The sequence below is a fragment of the Bombyx mori genome, chromosome 26 (assembly GCF_030269925.1).
Source record: "Bombyx mori chromosome 26, ASM3026992v2".
In the NCBI taxonomy this organism is placed as follows: domain Eukaryota; kingdom Metazoa; phylum Arthropoda; class Insecta; order Lepidoptera; family Bombycidae; genus Bombyx; species Bombyx mori.
The window spans coordinates 3,188,718-3,209,487 of NC_085132.1; the positions used below are offsets into that span (position 1 = coordinate 3,188,718).

The window sequence follows — 20,770 nt, forward strand, 5'->3', positions numbered from 1 at the left end:
GACCGACTCAATAAAGGCAGCTCTAAATGGTCCCGTCAACGAGTGCACAAGAAGAGCCGCGAGATGCGAGAAGTGGTGACGTCTTGTGAAGCGCACCACCACCCGAAATGATGACCACGACCACTCTGCTTAGAATGCAAACGACTAAGAAGTAAGAAGAAGAATAGCTCAATCGATCCTCAAGCTATGCGATTAACAACGAACAGCGTTTCATTTTTATTTATATGATATGTTCTTAGAAGAGAGAAGAGAGAAGAAGAATGAGAAACTGAGAAGTGCGCGTTTGGGATAGTATGGACATGTGATGAGAAGAAATTAAAATGAGGTTGGTAAGAGAATGTTAACTATAAATGTGGAAGGATATAGAAGAAGAGATAAACCTAAGAATAAATGGATGGATTGCGTGAAAGACGAAATGGGTAAGAGGGGAGTGAGCGAAGAAATGATATATGATAGAAGAGTATGGAAGGAGAAAACATGTTGGGCCGACCCCAGGTGACTGGGAGAAGGGCAGGATAATGATGTTCTTAGCTATTACCCACGGCCTCACTCGTGTGGTCACAAAATAGTGACAGCGTAGTTTTCCGCTTGAAAGAGGCGATTTTTCGGAGCAAAAGATAGCTATGTTGACTTAATACTACAATAAGCTTAAAAAAATTATGTCAATATGTCCCTTTATTTCTACGTGAAAAATCGACAATTAAACACACTTTCATATTTAAAATACTAAAAAGTGTGGATATATGCGGTCATTTTAACCAAAAAGTTCTCTAATTGTAGTAATTTATCTAAAACTTACATTAAATAAGGAAAAAAGTCGCTTAAAAAAGCGATAATATTTGAATATAAATCCTAAGCGACTTTCGCAAAAAAACGCAAACTCGAAATCCTACCTTCGAAAACAGTCGGGAAATTATATTTTACGTACACGTTAATTCTGCTGTTTTTCAATTCAACGCCATCACCAATGCGTTGAATACAGAACGTCGGTGAAATACAATAATATTCAAAAACAAAATTTCCAACATCAAACGTTTGAGTATCAATATATTTTCGGAAATAATTCTCTTCGAATTTCTACTTTAATGATCCCGGACCTGAAGTCCTCGATTTACTGACTACAATATGGACTTCAAAAGAAAAACAACAGCATTTTTAACGGTCAAGGGTATCGTCAGACGCGGCTTTAGTCGATGGAGATTAGCGACAGCTTTGATCGCACCTCAAAAGCTCTTAAGACCTGTTTAAAAATGAGAGATGATCCACGGTCTTTTAATAAATTTCCTCCTTAATACAGTTTTTGTCACGTTTTTTTTTGTTATATATCCATGTTGGTCGTGTGGCATTAATGTAAATCTGTATAGTTAAAGTTGTTAGGTATTTTTGAAGAAATTGTATACGTAGTTCTTAAATTGTTGTATTTAATATTATTCAAGTTTATATGGCTAATAATGCTTTTTTATTTACCGATAAAAATCCGTAAAAGTTCAGAAATTCGAGAAAATGAAACAAAACCGCTGCACGCGGGTTCTTTCTATCTTCGGGCTCTATGAAAAATTTTTATTGACGAAATTTCATTTTATCTCATCACGTTTCATTTCGTTTTATTTAAGTTTTATTTTATTTCATCTCACTCCATTTCTCATGTAACACCAAGTATGAAATATTTGGCTAGAACAATATCCAAGTCATGAAACAATAAAAACAAATTTGAGTACCAAATTTCTACTGGCTTTATAATTTTTTTTTTGTTCTCTATTTAATATTTCATACTAGTAGTTGTTACACGTAATGTATTTTACCGCAACACAATAAAAAAGCGTGACGTACGGGGTCAAAAGTCATGTGCCCTACACGAGAATAACCATTATCCCTTCATATTTCAAGTAACGCGTGCCCATTTGCAAATGAGTTTGTAAGACGCAAGAAAATTTTGTCCAATAATATTCCATGCTTATGCTTTACTTATGTACTAGACGCTGCAATATATCTGAATGTTGAATTCCAAGGTCTGTCATCTTTATTAAATGAATTCGAGAGAGGTTTAGAAACTAAGCAACAGGGAGCTAGCTATTAGTTTAATGCTATATTTTGGAGATTTTCATTAGACTTCAGAAAATTTAAAACAAAGTTGAAAATATAGTGAAGTGAGTTACATAAATTGTGATGAATCCGTCAAAATATTAAAATATATTGGTGACAAAGAAATAGTAAATGTTTACAACGTACCTGTTTTGTTGTATGAACAATGTAGTTCCAAAAGGAAAATAGATTACAAGAACGTTTCACTCGATTCATTTCGCATAGTACAGACTAAGTGGGTTTCATGTGAATGCTTGAATCGGCTTTAGTGCGGCGCTTTATTAGTAGTAATTCAGTTTATAGGCTGGATAACCAGGCCCATTTTAAAAGGTTGTGAGAGATACACGGAAAACATGCACTTTATTGAAAAAGCGTTGCTATTATTTAAATATACTTACTTTCCATCGTTTAATTCACCGAGTGGTAGGAGCTTTTTATTTTTGAATTTGATGCAACCGTCGTTCCCATCGTTAACCACAAGACCTTTTTACTGCTATAGGCTAAAACCCCACGGATCGGTACTACCCGCCTATTCATAAGTCGTATGCGTATTGATTTGAATGGTGGAAGTCATTACTTAAGAGAATCGAACCATAATTCTCAAGGTTAATCCCTGAATTCACGTCGCTGTATCCAACCCCTTGATACGTAGATTATGAGCTTATTTGATGCTGAGCATTAATAAATTATCGCAGATACATTGAACTACTACCACGTGGTGAAAGCTATTAATGGATGCGTAGACGACTCATGATATATTGTAAAACATGGAAACCATGAACAATACATACCTACTGCTTAAACCAGGGGTCTATTTTGAAACAGCCAAAGGCTGAATTTAGTTAAAAAAATATATGTTGCTTAAAATATTTTAAAAGCATATTTGCTACATGATGCTCTTTTGTATTATAGCCACAAAGATACACACATTCTAATCTGAATTGCCAGCCTTCTCTAAATTAACTTTCTTTCGGTTAACTCAACAAAATTAGGTATAAACTTTAATGAATTTTAAGAAGCGTTTTACGAGGTGTTTCTTTAAATTAAACAAGACGTCTGGCAAGGTTATTATTCTTAGACAAACTGAGTCTCGTAAATGGTAAGATCGTTACTGTGTTCTTAGAAAATAATATCAAAATTGGACATCTGATTTCGTATTTCTATTCAATGAACAATACGATTAAAGATAACGAGCATTTTGAAGAAAGAACTTCATTCAGCTTATTAAGAGCTGAGACATAATGTTTCGAATTAATGGCATTGAACCTACATGCAATGTTTTTTTCCAACAACGCTATTTTTGGGTGGAATTTATATAAGGGTTGTGAATTCTATGTTTGATAGGTATAATAGTATATTCTGAGTCTACATTTTTAAAAATAAAACACATAATTTCTTTAGTAATTGGGAGAGCTAGTAATCAGACATTTAGCTAATTCAAAACTGTCAACTAAGGTAAAAAAATAAATAAATGATATCAGTAGTATTTACATACATATAACATATCGTACATTCCACTCAGACTTTGCTCAACTTAAAGCTCAGATTAAGCTTGGATACTCGAACAAGCGAGGCAACTTTTACTTATCGTTAAATAAGGCTTAACCTGCACAAAGCTCAAATTCAATAGTTTTAGTTAGCTAACACATACTACTTACCCTCATTAAAAGTAATACTGAACCACATCTAGAGGGTTAATAGAGTTAATAAACAAGAGTGGAAATGAAACAGGGCAATTTATGAAAGGGAATCAGAATTATAACGTCTTAATAGGTGTTCTTAGTTGCCTACGGTATGCACATTTCAATGCTAAGGAAAACCGTATGTACTAATCTGTATGGTAAAAAAAGGAACCTGTTTAGCGTTCATTATCATTTTCATTGCAGCTGGTAACAAAATTGTCTCAAGTTTATTCGGTTGGTAGTTTGTCTTTTATGAACATAATGTTTTTTTTTTATGCTTAGAGGCGTGGACGAGCTCACAGCCCACCTGATGTTAAGTGGTTACTGGAGCCCATGGACATCTACAACGTAAATGCGCCACCCACCTTGAGATATAAGTTCGAAGATCTCAGTATAGTTACAACGGCTGCCCCACCCTTCAAACCGAAAAGCATTACTGCTTCACGGCAGAAATAGGCAGGGCGGTGGTACCTACCCGCACGGACTCACAAGAGGTCCTACACCAGTAAAAAATGTACCACTGATATATTTGCCTCCGTTTTCTAAACGTGCATTATTTAGATGACATTCTGTTGGTATATTGAGAACAAATTCTAATTCAGTATTTTCGTTAATTCTAAGATTCCATTTTTGGTAACTTTGTGATACCTAGAATATTAAGAATATAGATATTGCAGAAAATACCTCAAAAGTCAATACGCGCATTTATCCCCCATAGAAAGTCTAAACTTCAAACGTTTACACAAACACGATCTAAATGTACATTTATATAGGCATGATGGCTTGATATTAGCACTGAATATTATTAGTAACTTGCTTTTTATTAATACACTTTTAATAACTTCAGACGTATGTATGTTTGTAATGGAATCTTTGAACATGATTTTGACCCCCTTTAAAACGTTGGATTAACTCGAAATTTGATATGCTTATTAAGGACCGATGACAATTCAGGATTAAAAAAATTAAAAAAAAAAAAAAATATTCAACTCAAAAATTAAAAATAAAGAATACTTTATAAAATAGCAAATGACGCTTTATTGATAATCCAACTAAAAAATATAAAACATTTTTTTAAAGTTTAAAGTTTTAGAAGATATTTGAAGATTTAGAAGTGGGGTACTTTTCAGGATATTATCAAAATAACCCTTCTACTCATATCTGTTCATAAAATATTTATTACTTCTCATACCATGCACCCACCGCTTTTTTTACAATAAAATCATTTTTTCTTACACTATTTTTAATTGAAATTTATTAAAATTTATTTTCCAATTTTTAGTTGGATTTTCAATAAAAGCGTCATTTGTTAGTTTTTTTAAACTATTATTCATTCGACAAAAAGATCACCAAACTCTACGCCATACGAAACAACTCTTCTTCAACCAGTTAGTGGAATATCGTGAAAATTATCGACCACTACTTGCAAAGAGGTAAAATTCAAAACTATTTTTTTTTGCTACTATAGAAATGAGAACGAGTTCAAAGCCTACCTGATTTTGTAGCGGGCTTTTCATCGCAACGCTAAGCTAACACTGTAGTTTTCTTGAATTTAAAAGAAAGCACGCTCCAGAAATTTTATGATCCATTTCTTATGTTTCACTATCTAACTGTAGCGCAGTAGCTGTGTACATATTATTCTGAACTAGCACAGGAATAAAGTTTTAGAAAAGGCATAAAATATAATCAAATAATAACAGTGTACTGATAGTGGAGATCGTGAGGCTTCTTTATAAAATCCAGGATTCACAGTACCGCTAATCAAAAATAATAATTAACTAATTTATCAATTTTGTGAAATTGTATTAATTTATGATGACTAAGGCAACTGTGCAGTGTAAGATAGTGATTGTTGGAATTCATATTATGGTAAATATTGTAATGTTGACAATTGTTATTTTTATATTGTTGGTTATTAATATGTGTAATTTTCAGATGCCCGATGAAGGTCTAATAAAAGACCGAAACGTTGCAAAAATAATAATGTAATTTGTTATTATGATCCTATTTTGTCCACATTCCTGAGATACAAAATATTTTATTAATAATTATGGACGATAATATTAATAATATTAAAACCTAGTATCACCGGTTACGTATTCAACGTGTAACTGGTACAGACGGTGACCGACCTTCCCAATGTTGATTTGAGAACAGCTCAACGCAGTGTCGGCAGATCGAAGGGTACACGCAGCTAATTACGTAACTTGACAGTCACGTTTATCACAACGCAGTTGCTGAAAAAGACAAATTGGACACGAATCAGTAATTTGTGCAAAAGCTCATTTTATCATAATGAAGTCAGAAATCTTTAGAGATACGTTCATCGAATCGTCTAGAGCAGTGATTCTCAACCTTTTATTTGTTGCGGCACATATATAACGATTTTAAAATTTGGCGACACACATTAAACGATTTTAAAATTTGGCGGCACACAAAGAAAAAGATTTAAACTATTTACTTTCTAAAACATTGCATAAAACGTTTATAAAAACCATTAAATATACGAAATAAACTAATATATGCTTTAATAATATTTAAACGTTTAAAAAGGGATTACTTACAAGCTAATAATAAAAAAAAATGATTTGATATAATTTCATAATATTAACATCATTATATATTGGAAAAATTTGGCGGCACACTTTTGAAATTTCGCGGCACACAAAAGTGCCGCGGAACAGTGGTTGAGAATCACTGGTCTAGAGACACGTGACAATCAAAAAAATAAAAAGACGTGTGGCACTCGGAGACTGCCGCGGTAAAGCTATTGCATAGCATTTTTTATCAACTTATGCAATTATAAATCGACAATAATTATTTAATATTAAAACAACAATAACATAAGATCCGGCGAGAAACTCAGTGGGCTAACTTTCAATGAATCTGCTACATTGTGAGTATTCCATTTTGACCGCGCACTCACTAGAGGGCGCTACATGGGATAGAGACACGCCTTTGGATGCTAGTTCTAACTCTCATTCGCCCAGAATCAACTATTTAGCTAGTTTATTTTTAATGCCACTCCAATCACTGAATGAGTAGTAGGAGTAGTAATAAAATTCTTCGACTAAGCGATAGAAAAAGGCACGCCCAACGCATTGTAATTAGATATAATTTTCTATTTTACAATTCCGTTTGTCGCCGATAGATGGCGCTTGAGGCAAAAGCTGAATCGCGCTATCGTTGTGTTACCCACGAAATTATATCACATATTTTGATAGTACTTAAATCGGTGTTTAGTCTTCTTACTTTAAACACAACACAAGCGCAAAGTTTGAATGTGTTGAACGCGAAATATATAGTAGGCGTAGTGAGGGATGGAAGGTTTTTTCGTTACGGAATTTCATGATTCCGCTCTCAAGCCGCGCTCAAGGCACGCGATAAAATCTATGCAATAGCTTAAAAAAAATAAGACAAAAATGTTTTTTAAAATCACATTCGCTGCCGACCTAAAAACCGACGAAGCTGGAAAAAGCCGTGTACTGAAAATTATTAGAGCATTTTCCTTTAAGCTTTTCAGTATTAAAACGTAGATTTATAAAAGGAAAGATAGTCGGGTGTACATTTTTGTTTCTTTGAAGCTTCCGTTCATATCGACTCTTTCACATCGAAATTTATTTAAGGACTGCTATATTTTTCTCATACAATAATAATTTGTCCAATGCGAAATGTTAATAGTATGTATATGTATTACTAGTGGTAGAACGGTGGTAGGTAGACTAATATTACTGGTGGTATGACCCGCACAGTACTCCCACTCTACCTGGTTTTGCCGTGAAGCAGTAATGCGTTTCAGTTTGAAGGGTGAAGCAACCATCACTACATAGTATAAAACAAAGTCGCTTTCTCTGTCCCTATGTATCTTTAAAACTACGCAACGGATTTTGATGCGGTTTTTTTTAATAGATAGAGTGATTGAAGAGGAACGTTTATATGTATAATAACATCCATTAAGTAGTGGAGAAACCAATAATAAATTAGTTTCTGAAGCGAAGCGAGGGCGGGTCGCTAGTTGTAATATAAAAGTAAGACTTAGTAGTCATGTCATCTCAAAGTGGGTGGTGGCTTAACAATGTGGATATCTATGGGATCCAGTAACCTTTAACCCCGGGTAGGCCGAGAGTTCGTCGACCCATCTTAGCATTAAAAATAAACGTATTGTTGGCTCTTACTGGTCTTAGATCAAAACTTTGATCTAGAACATAACAGTCGTTTCATATATAAAAGATTCTTTGACCCCATAGATTAGGGTAGGTGGTGTTTGTGACGTCATCAGAGCACCAAGTAACAACTAAAAACCAAGTGACCTGTAAGTCACCCCAAGCCAACTGTAATTCTCATCCATGCATATACATACATATATTTTTTTGGTGCTTAGATGGGTGGACGGGCTCACAGACCACCTTGTTTGAAGTGGTTACTGGAGCCCATAGACATCTACAACGTAAATAGGCCACCCACCTTGAGATATAAGTTCTAAGGTCTCAAGTATAGTTACAACACTTACAACGGCTGCCTCACTCTTCAAACCGAAACGCATTACTGCTTTACGGCAAAAATAGGCGGGGTGGTGGTACCTACCCGGGCAGACTCACAAGTGGTCCTACCACCATTAAAAATAACATAATTAAATTAGTAATTTTTAGATGTATACGTATCAAAATGTTGAAATTTTATATACAACACATAATATATACACATAATTGAATATCAACCGTAATATTTTAAAAGACAGGTGATAAAACGCCATTACATTACGTATAACGCATTATTTTTCTTTGTTACAGAAAATGCGAATAAAATCCCCATCTCGGCCAAATCCTCCGAAGCAGTCACATGAAATCACCATCCGAAGACATTCCAGAATGGAACGAAACGAAAGAGACAGAATCAGATATCATCATAGATTTAGAAAAAGACAAAAACACAACTTCCTACGCTATAGCTAAAGCAACTGAAGCTGTCTTTAATAATAATAGCTGCAAGGAAAACTCAACCTTATGTTTCGAAGATAAATACGATAGTCTAGAGATCAGTGTCGTGATTGTGTTGTTTTTGTTGATCGTGGTGACTGTCATTGGGAATACTTTGATAATATCCGCAGTTGTGACGACGAAAAGGCTGCGTACGGTGACCAATTGCTTTGTGACGAGTCTTGCTGTAGCGGATCTTCTGGTCGGCATATTTGTGATGCCCCCAGCTATAGCTGTCCACATCAACGGTAAGATATTTTATAGAAAAACTAGCTGACCCGGCAGACTTTGTAGTGCCTCAATCGATAAATAAAAATCCTGAGCTTTTGTATAAAATAAACTTAAAACAAACAAAAGGAATCCGCCCAACGGGGGACACATCAAAGGAAAAACAAAATTGTTTGTTTTTATATTTAATTCCGAGCATTTTCATATTTATCTACCTTTCAAACCTTCTCTGGACTTCCACAAACAATTCAAGACGAAAATTAGTCAAATCGGTCCTGCCGTTCTCGAGTTTTAGCGAGACTAACGAACAGCAATTCATTTTTATATATAGGATATAGATAAATAGATTATAACGTGCATAATCATTGGTGTTAGGACGCCTTGTAGGTACCATTACTCTGCCTATTTCTGCCACGAAGTACTAAAGCATTCTACTTTAAGGCATATCTATTGTACTATACCATTGTGACTTACGTCCTTATGTAACAAGATGGTAGCAACAGTGTCTTGTTATGTTTATAGGCTCTTAAAACTTTAAAAACTTAGCACCAAATGAGCTGTGAGCTACCCGTCTGTCTATCCAATAAAGACGTGCCGCCAAACAGTCATACGTAATGAAGCGATTTGGAATCTGAATCTAATTAGTTTTTGAATTTGTAGATTTTTCCCAGTTGTGTTTCATCTCGTTTTTGCGAAGGTTAATGCAATCAGTTAGACAGAGATGCAGTGAATATCAAGCAGTTAGACAGTTTCGTTGGTTATGGATTTGGATGTAAGGGTTTTGAAATATCTTACATTTATATATACATTAGCTGTGAGTTGAAATGAATTGAATATTTTTTTCTGTGTTGGGAATCTCGCTTAGGTAATTTAATTAAAATGCTAGTTTCATAATTTTCCGATCTAATCAGATGCTGTTATTACAAAAATTACTAATTACTGAAACTTCGCTTAACTCTCCTAATTTGGGAGTAGACCTTTCGAGTACCTAATATGGGCAATATACCTTTTGTATTGCAGCAGGATTGATCCGTGGATGGGCATAAAATTTTAATTGCTCCTAAAAGTTTCTTTAGTCCAAAAGACCCGGAAAAGCTCTACGTTTAGAAACGGACTCGGTAGCAGTCGACAAAATTAGGTCGTGATAAACTATCGTGATAAACTTTGCTATATGCCATAATTGGCTATTATTTAATGTATATGACGGCGCCAGGGATGGCTGAGCGACATTTCCGTCATCATTCGTTTGGGTAGAACTCAGTTTATTGCAATAAAAGTCGATAAAACCTCTTAAATAATAATTATTGAAACTCTCAACAAATAATTAGCACAATGACAGGGTAAACCGACAATTTCGTTTCAACTGACCGACTGACTGACTGACTGTCTGAGACCGACTGACGGACTGACTACCTGATACTGACTGACTGCCTGAGACTGACTGCCTGAGAGTGGCTGATAGGCTGACTGCCTGAGACTGACTGACAGACTGAAACGACTGTTCACGTACCGCCATTTTATACTCTGACGTTACAGCGTCTACCCTACATTTTTGTGATATTTATCAAAACAACATTTTATCATTTAAAAATAATAATGAAAACAATGTCTTGATATTACTAAAGTCGTTATTCACGACATACATTATTGATCGTAGCCTTTTTATCTCGATTATAAAAGTAACTGGAAAATCCACTGCCTTGGTTGCAATTATACCAATATGGCCGTGGCTATAGCTATAGAATACCGCTAAGCCCTGTGCATTGATTTGATTGAGCGATGATTGTGTGATGACGTTGGATCGTTGTTAAAATGCCAATTTCGTCATATGATCATAATGTATCATAGTATAAGTCTGGACTGGCAGCTAATTCTGTGGTTCGAAGTAAAACAGCATCAAAACTTTTTCAATTGTATCTTTTAAATACAGGCTTACTGATTTAACTGTCCATCTCGGACTAATGTTTCACCTAAATGGATCAAGAACTGAGTTTTGTTTCTCTAAATCTGTGAAGCTCTTTATCGAAACTTGATACTTTATTTCAATTGTTTTTATTTAATTGAAGTAATTTTACAAAGAGATACAACTTCTTTGACGATAATGTTATCCTATTCTTCCATTTAGTGCAATAAAATAGAGTCGAAATATCGACACGTTGTTACTGTAAATATAAAATGAAAAAATAATCGTAAAGTAGCTAGCACCTACGCATTGGTTTAGTTCTTGCTCATACCGCTTCATAATTTGACGGGGATTTCGCATTTCCGAGGAGTAAAATACATTTTATCTTTTGCGTAAATCGTTCCTGTAAATATGTATATTTATGAGTGAGAACAAATATCAAGGCTCACTGACATAACTCGTTACGTAGCTTTGGCTCCGTGTAGGTCAACAATGCCTTTGTTTTAATGGAGACATTCCTTGGATAATCCGATTCGTATATATTTTGTTACCATCACCTCGTTGATCTAAAATAAAATAAATGCTTACGAACTCTTCATAGCTTAAAGAAAAACTAGATAATTACCGAACTGTGCTCTGAATTTTTTTTTTTTTATAAATTGTTTTTTTTTTTAGAAATTACATTTAAATACGAATTACATATTGATAAAATCACGAAATATGAATAATATTTTTCGGTCTTACCGACAGCATAATAAAAATATATGAACTGGTTATTTAAAGAAAAATTATCGATAAAGTTGATTATTGAAAACACGAATAAAATAACATTTCTGAAAACAAATCGTAGCTAGATCGATTTATCGCCCCCGAAATCCCCTGTTTACAAAATTTTATGAAAATCGTTGGAGCCGTTTTCTAGATTCAGATTATATATATTATTTATATACAAAAATTGTTCGTTTAAAGATATAAGATATGTCCGGTTCAAATCTCGCTGACAGTCACGAATTTAATGAGAAATCATTAACTCTGATGCGTATGTACGCATGTATCTGCGTATGTATGTACTACCTACATAACTACTATCATAGTTCTACAGCGGAGCGAGTTCTGGTTTAGCAGATGAAACAGCTGTTCCATAATATAATGAAAACATTGACCTCATGTCTAAGGGCGGGTAGTGGCATTTCCGTTCTGATGTGGTTCAGTTTCGGCTTATCGGCTATTCGGCTATCACTTAACACACGATTTGCTGTGAAGTATTTTTACATAATAATTTCCATAATAATTAATAATAAATTGTTTTTATTTGTTTTTTTAATACGCTTTTATTAGCTTCAGACGTATGTATGTTTGTAACGGAATCTTTGAACATGATTTTGACACCCTTCAAAACGTCGGATTAACTTGAAATTTGGTATACTTATTAAGGAGCGACGAACATTCAATATTTAAAAAAAAACTGAAAAAATTCAAATTCAACCAAAAAAATGAATAATAAATAATAGTTTAAAAAACAAAAAAAAATACACTTTTATAGAAAATGTAACTAAAAAATAAAATTTAATAAATTTGAATTAAAAAAAATAGTGTAAGAAAAAATGATTTTATTGTAAAAAAAGCGTGGAGTGCCTGGTATCAGCAGTTATAAATATTTTATGAACAGATATGAGTAGAAGGGCTATTTTGATAATATCCTGAAAAGCACCCCACGCTTTTTTTTACAATAAAACCATTTTTTCTTACACTATCTTTAATTCTTATTAAAATGTATTTTGTATTTTTTAGTTGGATTTTCAAAAGAGATAAGGGTTCGAGAACATCGTAATCTCCTTTAGCAAGTTTGTACAGGACCAATAGATCGAGTGTACGTATCCACTCCGAAAGACAGCTCATATGAAAATACTTCAACTTTCAACCGGATATCTCTGAATAGTTCTAGAAACAATCCTGAAGAAACCTAAGTGCCATAGGAAACGCTACAGAAGAAAGTTAAAAGTTAAGGTTTTTTTTTTATTGTTTAGATGGGTGGATGAGCTCACAGCCCACCTGGTATTAAGTGATTATTGGAGCTCATAGACCTCTACAACGTAAATGCGCCACCTACCTTGAGACTTAAGTTCTAAGGTCTCAGGTATAGTTACAACGGCTGCCCCACCCTTCAAACCGAAACGCATTACTGCTTCACGGCAGAAATAAGCAGGGTGGTGGTGGTACCTACCCGCGCGGACTTTCAAGAGGTCCTACCACCAGTAAAAATTAGATTTTGTAACATCTATGTTGTAACGGCAGATACAGACAGATAGGCAAGAATGCGCTCTGTTACCAGTAACGTAGAGTACCCATTGACGTAGCAAAGTACCACGTATATTGATCTGAATAAAGTTCACGAACCGTACGCATCGTAAACAAGCCATTCATATAGATCACTAGCCGAGATAAGTTCATTCAGTAAGCTTTAACTTCTAAAAGGGGTATTCACCCGTTTCGACTCAAATATCGGCTCAGTTCATAAACAATTTGCTTAATAACTCATGAAATATGATCAGGCCTTTATACATTGACGCCATTATACTCTCTTGAATCAGAAAAGATGAATTGATAATAAAATTTAATTTATGCAATCTTATTCTTACCGAAAATGCAGATGGAAATTTTTAACTGATAAACTATTTTTGGCATTTTGCATCTTAATGGCAGTTAATAAATTTAAATGGCAATAAACTTTGGATTTTTTTGAAAGGTCATAAGTTATCATCCCATAATAATAAATTGAAAATTTTCAACAATCTCTCGCAATTTTATACCAAAATAGAACTAGCTCAATTACCCTAACACTGGGGTTTCTTCTCTTTATTAAAATAAAATGGATTCGATAATAGATAATTTTACAATATTAAGTATGGCGGAGGAGTAACGTCCGTAATGTTTTTTAAAAAGTGTGACGTCAGCAACGCCTTAAAGAGTGATACGACATACGAAAGGTAAATAGTAAATTGCGGTAGGCAGCGGCTTGGCTCTGCCCCTGGCATTGCTGAAGTCCATGGGCGACGGTAACCACTCACCATCAGGTGGGCCGTATGCTCGTCTGCCTACAAGGGCAATAAAAAAAATTTGTCATATTTGCGCCGACAAGTATTATTTCAATAGCTAGATAAGTTCAAACAGATGTGTGAAAAGCACTTAATTCAATTTAAATTGAAAATATTACTTCCACATAATTATTCCGATTTAATATTGGAGCCCCGCTTAGATTTGAATTTTAATACTTTTATAAATCACAAATATCTATTTGTGTTTAAAAGTTTAAGAACAGGAATAAGTCATTTCGCTGCAAAACAATTAATCACAATTTTAGATACAGCTGTGCTTAGCATTTGTTACTTAGCATAATTTGTTATGAATTTTTTAAATTTTCTTTTAAAAATAAAGATGAATAAAAACAACAAGAAGTAGACTATCTATTTTTTAATCAAAAATAAATGAAAGCATGTCAGCAGATTGCTTAAACATGGAGATATTCACGCTGGTATATTGGCTCCGGTAGCAATTCAACCCAGTTAGACAATCCGTCTGCAAACAATCCAAAATTCACAGTCACCCTATTGTGGTATTTTTTCCTTCGCATCCTACGAAAGGCGTGAGTGTTCTTGAAATATGAAGCACCTCTTAATATATCACTGTAACTAGAGCGGATAGATACTTTACGACAATATTTATTTCAAATCGAATATATTTCCCGTTCGATCTAAAATAGGTGGATGTAATTTATCTGATTTCTCAGGTACTGAAAATAGTATACTTTTATTAACGTTTTTAGATATTTTTTATAAGTCTTGCCAAAAAACGGGGATAATTTCACTTTGTAAAACAATTTTGTATGAACCAACAAAAACTATTTACTAAGGGTCTTGTTGCGAAGACCGCATATAAATTATATCTAAAGTGACGTGTGAAAAAGATGGGTACTGTTACACCTCTGCGACTCACAAAACGTTTGTAATCTCTCGGCCTATGTAGGGATTACGGCAGTATATGCTCGTCTGCCTCCAAGGGCAATAAAAAAAAAAAAGTATCTACCTTTGGTATTAAATGTTTCATATCAAGTACTCTCCAATCTTGCTTGGAATAATTTCGTCACTTATAGTTTCTGAACCACTGCATTCATCCACAGTACGATTTGGAGACTTAGATGGAAAAGTACGTGAAGTTGCAACTCTGAGTATAAATGATAAGTAAGTATAGATGGTATAGGATGAACAGATGATAAGGAAATGATAATAGAAGCTCACTGCGTTCATCCACAGAGATTTTTCGCAACGCGCCATTCGGCTAGGAAATGGATTCGCCTCCGTGGTTTTTGTGGAAAACTATGACATCTTGTTCGAAGCGACTCGGTTATGATGTCCCATTCCTGATGTCCATGAACATCAATTACCACTCACCGTATCTTGTGGTGGTGGCGATCTTTAATCGTAATTTTTTGTTGTTTGACAGCTTTACCACAAAGTAGATTATCAGATTTTACATTTTAAAATACAATACAATTTTGACAGAGTTTAAAATCAAGTTTTTAAATATTTAATTCAGTACCTTGTATTTGGTGTATGAAAACAACTCTGTATTAAGAACTACTTTGGATAAAGTTAAGGCTATCAATAAACTTGCATTCGCATAAACGAGTGTTACTGTGTTACTTATAATATTTGCTATGTGTTTGTGCTATAATTCTCATGTTGTAGTTGTTATTTTTAGTTATGTGTTATTTGTTCTACACACACTTAACACTTTTTATTATTATTCTCATTATCCTCTCGCAGGTCTGCTGGAAGAGATTTCTCAAAGAAATAAGCAGTGCCTTTGTACATAATTTTCCTATTACTCTGTACTGTGTCTTGTTTTCTGTGTGTACATAAATAAATAAATAAATAAAAAATAAAAAAAACTTGTCAATGAACACTAGTAGAGATTAGAATAAGTGGCCTTATCTCTCACAGTCATTTTCCCCAGGAAACCTTGTACAGTACAAAGCAGTGTAGTTATCCTAGCCTAACCATTACAGAATACCAGTAAAGCCATTTATTTTACTGGTATTCGTAATGTCAGCCGGCAAGGGTGGTAGCGTCCTGCCTATTTCATTACGGCAGAAATAGGCAGGACGCTACCACCCTTGCAGCAGCAGTCACGCGTTTCGGTTTTATAGATGGAGATTATCACGTTATATCTAAGCTTTAGTAATCACTTAACACCATATGAGCCTCGAACACGTTCATCCAGTCACAGAAAAAACACAATCAAACAAGGTATTTTGGTTTAGTTTGTAAACATTATCTTTCTATAAGTAAAATAAAATATAAACAAATATATGATGGATAGGCTGGTTTCATGGTGTTTTTAAAATGATGACGTGAGCGTTGCTGACGCTATTCTCTTCAACATTATCCAATGAAGGCAATTCTTCCATAGTAACAGTAATTAAGTCTCACTTTTCCAATGAATTCCATTTATTAAATTCCCAGTATACAAAGATAACAACAGAGAGCTCCGCTCCATTCGGCTGCTCGAGTCTAAATGTTTTGTGCAACTCTTATTTATAGTAGAAAATGGGGGTATCTTAGTAATGAATTCTCTTGAATACTGTCTTAAGCAGCTGTTTATATGTGTGACATCAAGGAAACAGTTAACTTTAACTATTTTTAGTTAATTAACTAAATAGTAACATAAAAGAGAAATGTTAAACTAAACCAACGAAGCGATTGTTTACTGGTGGTATGACCTCTTGAGAGTCTGCGCGGATAGGTACCACCACCCTGCCTATTTCTGTCGTGAAGCAGTAATGCGTTTCGGTTTGAAGGGTGGGGCAGCCGTTGTAACTATACTGAGACCTTAGAACTTATATCTCAAGGTGGGTGACGCATTTACCTTGTAGATATCTATGGGCTCCAGTAACCACTTAACACCAGGTAGGCTGTGAGGTCGTCCACTCATATATGCAATAAAAAAAAAAACATAGATCCAAAAATTAATTAGACGGAAAATAGTGGTACGTACCGACGCACAGATAAACACGTACATAAGGAGCCAATTAAGTAATTAACTATAGACTAAATCTCAATGTAGAGTAATTATTATCGAGAACTTGGACAAACCGATAGTGATAAATTATTGTTTACGTAGGCGGAGTCACTGTATAAGACTAGTTAGATAACCCAGTTCCCATATATCAAAGCACTTAGGAGCCGCCCACGGGCCTCCTCTGAGGCCTAAAATAACCTCTTTATTAATTGTAACACGCGTTCTAGATATTTCGTGGAAGGAAGGCAACAATAGTGCCGATAATTTGCTATTTACCTACTTCTATTTAGGTTACTGCACTAGGACCTATGTGATTAAATATGCTTTTACTAGTTCTTGAACTACAAAGTCCTGATCTTGGAAGAAATATGTGCAATTCTGAAGTCTTTTGCAGTCTAAAAGAAAAAAGGTGCACTCCTATCTACAGTTACGATTACCACTTGGGCTCAAAACGCAAATGGGCACCAATTTTTCAAGGGAAGCACGTACCTAGCAAGTGTTCATGAGCATTCTGTAATAATAGTAAGCAAACTTTTAGATAGGGTAGCGTTATTATTGCTGATAAAGCACAATGTGAGCCCAGACGGGTGCGTTCCACCATTCCACCCGATTCTGTCGTGAACTATTCCCGTGTGAAGAAACAAAAATGTAATATGAACACTAAAAACACACACTTAAGTATCAAATCAAAATAACATTTTTATTCCTGTCGTAACTAGTTACGATCTTAGAGCGAAATTTAAAATTATTTATTGTCCTGCCGTCGGTCCTTGATCCGTATACAAAAGTTCATAGTTAGTCGGACGTCTACAGTTGACGTTAAAAATGTTCGTTACATACAAACATACATACAGCTGATAAAAAGTGTGTTAAAAATTGTATTTACAAATCAAATCAAATCAAAATCAAAATATTCAACATAAATGAAAGTACATACTTGTTGAACGTCAAAAAAAACTAGTAACCTGCATGATTTAATACACTGCTTATACCTTGTTTGTTTGTCATGATTGTTTATTGTTTATCGTGATTACACCGTACGCCTTAACCTTCAGAGAATGACGCTAACAGCTTATGATACAATAGCCACAATTCACTTAATCAGGACCCCATTCTGAAATTCCAGTGTGCAAACAAAAATTTCGGTCATTCTAAAACGTTCAAAAGAATAATACTACGGTGTAATATAACGTAATAAATATGAAATATGAAAGTGACATGAATAGATTTTCAAAGTAAATTCGCAAGGTGAAAAAGAAACGCCCTATAATTTGAGTCTTTTCAGCGGAGCCCATCAATCATTTATTTAAAAAGGTCCGTCTCGTTCCGCGACTACATTACGAAATTCAATGAGAGATTCGCTTTAGAGGAAAACATGGGAATATCGTATAGATTATGTCATTTAATATATTTTTTTTGTTCAGTAGAACAGATGTTTGGTTCTAGGTTTAATAACAATTCGTTTTGGATAAAAACGCGGAATTGCTGTTTATATACGACACTAGCCGTAAAATTAACATTATTATTACTGTCATTATTATTAGGGAGTCCAACATTCATATAAATATTATCCTATGCATTAAGCACATGTACCACTTCGATAAAGCGGCACGACACGAGAACCCTCTCATCGTGGCCGCCGGTAACTACATTCCCGATCCTGCGGACAGAATGGAAAGCAGTCGACGTCGCCCAAAACACGTCATCTCGGATCCTCCCGATCCACTAACGGTCCTTCTAGGTACTTCAAGCACCGGTCGCCGTTCTCGTCGAACCCGTCGCTTGCGACGAAGGGCTCGACGAGTAAATTAACTCTCAGACACAGCCCACTGAGTTTCTCGCCGGATCTTCTCAGTGGGTCGCGTTTCCGATCCGGTGGTAGATTCTGCGAAGCACGGCTCTTGCTAGGGTTCGTGTTAGCAACGTCACCAGGTTTGAGCCCCGTGAGCTCACCTACTAAAGTTAGGGTTACGTTGACATAGCCCCTAGGGCTATCAGCTTAGGTAGGAAAAAAAAAAAAAAGTACATGTATTTTCTACATGGATACCAAGTTTCAAGTCAATCGGATGCACGGTTCAGTAGTTATAACGGAACATCCGTAAAAACCACTGTAGACTTATATATTAGTATAGATACCATAATCTTTCTCTGTATTTTACTGGTGGTGAGCCAGCACGGGTATGTACCACCCACCACTCTGCCAATTTCGCCGTGAAGTAGTGCAGCGTGGGTGGCGCATTTACGTTGATAATGTTTGCAGGCTCTGGCAACCACTGAACATCAAGTGGGGCGTAAACATGTTCATCTATGTAAGCAAAAGTAATAACACAATCGCATGTCATAGTTGATAGTACGCCTTATTTTTAAATAGGCCTAAGAAATAAAAACGCCTCTATGAATGGCGACTGTGTTCTGTTTTTTTTTACTCAATTGCTACTGAGTGGAATACAAGTATTGTTCAGTGTTTAAAAAATTAGCGAATCTATATATTAATACGTGAAACAAAAACTTTGTATCCCTTTTTACGAAAATTGCGCGAACGGAGGAGTATGAAATTTCCCACACTTTTATAAAACATAGAGAAGGAGTGCACAATGCTAATAATTTTTTTAAATAATGCCTAAAAAATATATGAAGCCAATAAAGAAAACATTACACACACTAACATGTATTTGACACACACACACGCATATATACTATATATTTAGTTTATTGTTAGTCTGTGGTCAAGTTGAGCATAGATTATTATTGATTTCTTTAATATTATTTGTCTATAGTGTATCTAGCCTTAGCGAAATCTGTGATTATAGAAGTAAAGTCTTTGACAATAGAACCATAATAATGTTAAACTTATAATTTAAATTAATAATAGTCGAATTTCGACTACCGGGTGACCACTACTTAACTTAAATTGATGATTGCATCAGCATATTCTCTTCGGAAATTCTAGGCGAAAATATTCAAAAAAAATTTTAATCTTAATTTTACTGGACTTCAGATCTTTTCACTTTCTGTAACTTATTTTTTTATATTCCTAAGACGCGTACACGAGCTTTCGATTCATCTATATATTAATACGTGAAGCAAAAACTGTGTATCCCTTTTTACGAAAATTGCGCGAACGGAGGAGTATAAAATTTCCCACACTTTTATAAAACATAGAGAAGGAGTGCACAATGCTAATATATATTTTTAAATAATGCATAAAAAATACATTAAATCAATAAAGAAAACATTACACACACTACATACCATGTATTTGACGCACACTCGCATGCATACTATTTATTGTCAAACTTTTGTTCTTGACGTCTGTTGTCAAATTAAGAATAAATTAAATATTGTTTGTCTTTGTAGTCTTGGCGAAATTTGTGATTATAGAAGTATAAAATACAATCATAATAGTGTACAAACTTAACATTCCAATTAATTATAGTCGAATTTCGACTACTGCGGGACCTCTAGTCTGTATAAAGCGGTCAATTGAGCCCATATAAATGGCAAGATAATTATCACCATCGACCTCGAACGTGAGGTCGAGCCTATATTATTATGTTGGATAACAGCTACCCCACCACCATTCATAGCGCAGCGCACGAATACTTTAAGCTTGAAGTGTTTTAAATCCAATCGAGTAGCTAGGATCTTTTAGCCTCGAACTATTTTATTTGCCTAATAGTTATGTGACTACTGAAACTGTGGATGTCAGCCCTTAATCGAGAAACATTGTGAAAGTCTCAATTAAATTGTATAAAGCCTAACAAACCCTTGTAACGCGTAATGGTAATAAGCAGGATAGTTGATGATGATACAAATTATCA

At 34.7% G+C, this 20,770-nt stretch overlaps 1 protein-coding gene across 1 annotated transcript in view; it reads left to right on the top strand.

Moving 5' to 3' along the window:
- The window catches only part of TAR2 (tyramine receptor), a 68,539-nt gene that overhangs the window by 42,308 nt on the left and 5,461 nt on the right, over positions 1–20,770 (top strand). The window contains 1 exon segment of the mRNA NM_001171178.1: positions 8,555–8,988. Coding sequence (NP_001164649.1) covers positions 8,604–8,988 — 385 coding nt within the window. The 5' untranslated portion in view covers positions 8,555–8,603.